Genomic DNA, 5,182 nt, shown 5'->3' on the forward strand with positions numbered 1-5,182 from the left:
CTCTTAAATTCACAGGATGGGGATGGAGGGGAAACACATTGTTGAGCAGAAGCACTAGTTTCTTATTTTAAAGAAATAAAATAATTACCCAATAGAGAAAAAAAGAAATCGACCAAGAAATGATCTAAGGTCATGACACCATGTGTGATACAAGGCACAATTCAATCCATAAGGGCTTCATTACCCCCGCAATAGATAACATTTGGCTAAATCTAGCTGCAGATTAAATCTCCGCAGCATAACAGAGTCCTGAATGGAGAGGCTCCTTTTTGTGTGGTCCTTCTCCGGGAGCTGCCTGAACCATTAGCCCCAATATATCCCTCTCCCTATTAACTGCAATTCCCTCCCGACTGCGCTTCGGTCATTTGTCTCCAGGCTCTACGGGGGCGTTTGATGAGCAGAGAAACAAGGAGAAGGGGAGAAAAGCCTCGGGTTAATGAGTTGTAGCAAATCCACACTTTGTAGTCGGGAGGAGGAGAGCTGGTGTCCAATGTTTGTCCAACTGGTTTATTTTTCGAGACCCAGCCTATTGAGGAAGGCTTGTTCAAGCCGGTTTCGTCCTTACAAACACACAAACATCCTTCTGTTTGCCTTCAAAGAAAAGGGGACCAGAGCTGGATTTGCATGCGAATGAGGAGCCCCGGGAGGAGACGTCCTGGCCCATCAAAGGCCGCGGTAGCCGGGCGGCCTTTGTTCCAGCACCTGCTCGCCCCCGCGGCCTGACGGGGCGCGCCCCGAGCTCCTGGCTCACCGGGCCCACTGCCGTGGTTCACTCCTCGCTTGCCCCGCGGCCCTCGCCTGGCGGCCCACGGCCAACCCCTCGCCTGTCTCCGCGGCCTTCGCTTTCCCATAGGTCGGCCAGGCCCGCGGAGCCAGCAAAGCCGACGGGGGAACCCCAAACCCGGCGGTAGTGGAGGAGCTGCACTCGCAGGACGCAAAACTCGAGACTGAGGCAGGCAGGTCGGCTTCACCTTTTCTCAGGATTCAGGACTCACGACGCACTTGCGGGGGAAGCGGGACCCCGGCTCCCTGTCCCGGACCGAAGACAGCGCTGGATCGCCCAGGCTTTCTTGCCATTCTCTTAAAAGCACTGACAGCCTGGGAGGCGGAGCGCGTCCCTGCACTTTTTTAAAGATGCGGAAATTTGGATAGAGAAAGGGATTAGCCGGGACTCCCAGGTTCAGGATACCCAAGCATCACGCAAATAGTGAGATACACGATTTTTATTTTCGCGCGCTCTCCCTAATTACTTTCAGATAAAAATTCAGATCTATGCGTTACAGAAGGCTTTGAGGCCCGCCAGCAGTGCTTGTGCGGTTTGGGCTCCGCCTGCTAAAGCCTGTCCACTCAGGGCGCCAGTGACATCCGGACCTTCCGGGTTCCAATGTCTCCTCTTCCTTAGGTGGGCTAGGGTAAAAGTAACTTTTCAAAAAAAGACTTTAGTCTAACGAATTTCAACTTGTATCTAGGTATCAGTGATAAACTTGGGGGTGATTGTGTTTACTTTAGCCTCTTATTTTCCCTCTTTCAAATATTCCATAGGGTAAAAAACGTAGAACTTAATTTTGAGGCTATGAGGGTCAGTTTTTTTCCCTCCCCAAAAAGGGAGGGAAGGATAGGGCATCAAAGAATTAATGGCACTGCAAAACAGTGGCCTACAATGTGGCCTTTGTTAATTTGCCAGATTAAATCGCCAGGTCTTCAGATATATACCTGTCCAGATATTTGAAAAAACAGTTCACTGATATTAAGTATGAAAATTACTATCCCTTCGTTTTATCTGAAGCCCACGTTACTGGTAGTAGCCAAAACTAGTCTCATCTTTTTCAAGAACTATAAACTACCTGCAATAACTAGTTAAGGAAAATAAAATCTGAAAAAAGATATCCTAGATCACCTAAAATTTTAAAACATAAGTAGTTCAATAAACACCTGATGCATTTTCATTCTTTAAAGAGTATCTGAAAATTAAAGATTTTCTTTACATACTCCAAGTTATTCATTCCAACTAGAATTTTGAAGTTAACACTGACTTTTAGAATAAAAACTTCTTTATGCAACTACTGGAATTCTGTCAAAGAAAACAGCTTTAAATACTAGAGCTTTCAGATACAATTTATTTTATCTATGTATTTTCTTGTCTGATTAAAGCTATTTAACTGATGATGAGCTCTATGAAATTTTTTCTAATAAATTTTTAATTCAAAAGTCACAGATTTGTTTTACTTACTCCCATTAAAACATAACCTTATGTTGCAGAGTTTTTAGATTTATAGGATATTGTGCTCAGAAGGGAGTGGAAATTAAATGGAGTGGGAAGCTCCAAAATAAAATTTAAAGTTCTATAAAATTATCTTAGAGAACTGTGGCTTTTAAGAATCCTCAGTGCTCTTCAAAATGGAATCAAATAAGATTTGGAAATGTATACCAAAGTAACTTTTATTTGTAGTCATTTAAAAATAATTTCTGATCCCCTGCAATGGTTTTGACTTAGTATAAATAAAAATCATGGCATGATGTTCTTGTTGTCTCTGAAAATATTACTTTTCTCTTCTGATAATGGGTTCCTACTTTAGCCCACAAGGAAACTTTTTTTAACAGAAAAGAAAATAAACTAAGAAGGGGATGACTAAAGTCGATTCTTTTGGAGAATTTTCTTTGAAAATTAAGTATTTATTTCTGAAAAAGTGTAAAAATCTTACATTAGAATAGTACAATAATTGCCAGTCAAAATTTACAATACTCCTTGTAAAGAATACGCAGTAAGTACAAAATAAAAATTCCGCATGTCTATTATGATACAAAACACAGGTTAAAATAAGAAATGATAATTTTGACTTTTTTCCTTGTGTAAACATGTTAATCATTTTTTCCTTTTCATGAAAAAGCACACCAGACAAATATCCTCAAATAAAAACTATTGCTTCTCTGGCATTTTTCGGGACCTCTACTATTTTTGCATTACTCTTCTGTTGAACATTATTGTTTTTCGTTTTTTGTTTTTTAACGCCTGGACCTGAGACTCTCTAGACCTCAAAAAGGCTTAGATTTTTAAAAAATGTTCCCAAAGTCAAGGAAGCCCCTTGTTAAGGAAGCCCCTTGTTAAGGAAGCCTAAACAGAGCGGATCTCCACCAGCACCCTCTTCCTCCCCACCCCAGTTTGGGGGGCTGCTGCATAGGGCGACTTTGCATAAATAGAGGGACCTGCAGAGCCGAAGAGCGCGCCCGAGAAGTTGCCAAACACAGTCTCGTCTGAGAATCCCAAGCGGCGAAATGGGGGCGCGAGGTCGGGAGGGGCCGCGCCGGGAGGAGGGAACAAAACACAAAACCACCCAGATGAAAATAGGAGCCATGATTCCTACCTTCTCTTTCTCAAGCGCGCTAACATAGCGTTATTAACAATTTGAGATCCTAGCAGTAAAGTTCTCGACACTGGACAGGGCAGTCCCTTGGTGCAGAGTCCCCAGGGCGGCCGACGAGGAGACGGAGGAGGCGGCAGCGGCGGCGGCGGCCACGAGCGAGCGGGTGAGAGCGGCGGCCGGGCCCACGGCCGCCTGAGCCGCACAGCCGCCGCCGCCGCCGTCGCTACCGCCGGCCCCGAGCGCGGACGGCGTCCCGGGAGATGGGGAGGGCGAGGCCTGCACGGCTACGGCGGCCTGCGCGGCGGCGGCGGCGGCGGCCGGGCCCAGGCTGCCCCCGATGATGCTCTCGATGGAGAAGGGCGAGCGCGCCAGCGCCGAGGCGCCCGGGCCGCCCGCCTTGGCCGCCGAGGCCTGCAGGGGGCCGGGCAGGGCGGCGCCGAGCGGGTGCGGCCGGTAGCCGAAGGCGGTCCGGGCCAGCTCGGCGGCCGCGCCGTGGGGCGGCGGCGGCGGCGGCGGCGGCGGCGGGGGCGGCGGCGGCGAGTGCGGGTGGAAGGCGGCGGCAGCAGCCGCCGCGGCGGCGAAGAGGGCCGAGGGCGGCGCGTAGGGCGGCAGCTGCAGGCCGTAGCCGCAGCCGTAGGGGCCGTAGCCGTAGGCGTGCGGGGGTGGCGGGGGCGCGGGCTGGAAGAGCGCGGCGGCTGCGGCAGGGTCCCCTGCCCCCCCCGCGCCCCCCGCGCCGCGCAGCAGCAGCGACTCGGCGGCGGCGGCGTTGGGCGGGAGCAGCGGCTGCCGCTTGAAGCGCTTCCTCCGGCGCAGGAAGCTGCCGTTGTCGAACATGTCGGCGGACTCGGGGTCGAGTGTCCAGTAGTTGCCTTTGCCGGGGTTGCCGGGCTCGCGGGGGATCTTGACGAAACAGTCGTTGAGCGAGAGGTTGTGGCGGATGCTGTTCTGCCAGGCGGGGAACTTCTCCCTGTAGTACGGAAAGCGGCCGCTGATGAACTCGCAGATCTCGCTCAGCGTCAGCCGCTTCTTGGGGCTCTGCAGGATGGCCATGGTGATGAGCGCGATGTACGAGTAGGGCGGCTTCACCAGCGGGTTCTTGGCGCCGCCGCCCGCGCCCACGCCGCCGCCGCCTGCGCCCGCGCCGCTGCCGCCACCGGCCCCGGCCCCCGCCCCCGGGGCTGGACCCGGGGGCGCCGGGGAGCCCCCAGTCCGCTGAGCCAGCAGGATGTCATCGTCGTCGTCCTCCTCCTCCAGGTCCTCCAGATAGTCTTCCCCTGCGTACGAGGGCCGCCGCCGCCGCCGCCGCGCGGGGAGAGCCAGGCGGTGTCCGCCGCCGCCGCCCTCGTCGTCGTCCTCCTCTTCCTCGTCGTCTTCGTCCTCGCCCTCCCCCACCACGTCGATGTCTGTCTCCTCGGCGAGGCCGGAGGCATCGGACATCTCCGTGCTCAGGGTCATAGCTGTGGCGCGGCGGCGGCGGCGAGGCGGCCCATAGGGGCGCCGGGCTCCGGGTTCCCGCCGCACCCCAGCCCAGGTCCCGGGTGGCGGGCCTGGCCCGGGGGCGCCACGCTGGGCGGGGAGGGGGAGGCGGGGGCGGGGGGGGACGGTGCTCCGCGGCTGCTGGAGCTGCGGCGCTGGTGCTGCGCGGCAGCGGCAGAGGCTCGCGCTGCGACTTTGTAACTCCTGCGCCGCCGCGGTGGTCCCGCGATCTCCGCGCTGGTTTGGCTAGGCGCGCACCCCGCCTGGGCGGGGGACTTGACCTTCCTCTCTCCACCAGCAGCCCCTCGCCGCGTCCGTCGAGGAGAGGGTGGCGGGGTACCGAG

General features: G+C 54.3%; 1 protein-coding gene across 1 annotated transcript; it reads right to left on the minus strand.

Moving 5' to 3' along the window:
• Positions 1-2,381: 2,381 nt before the first annotated feature.
• On the minus strand, positions 2,382-4,955 carry FOXD1 (forkhead box D1). The gene has a single exon (XM_070357837.1). The coding sequence runs from the start codon at positions 4,815-4,817 to the stop codon at positions 3,396-3,398; it is 1,422 nt and encodes a 473-aa protein (XP_070213938.1). The 5' UTR covers positions 4,818-4,955; the 3' UTR covers positions 2,382-3,395.
• Between the last annotated feature and the right edge of the window lie 227 nt (positions 4,956-5,182).

This window comes from Bos mutus, chromosome 20 (genome assembly GCF_027580195.1).
Source record: "Bos mutus isolate GX-2022 chromosome 20, NWIPB_WYAK_1.1, whole genome shotgun sequence".
NCBI lineage: Eukaryota > Metazoa > Chordata > Mammalia > Artiodactyla > Bovidae > Bos > Bos mutus.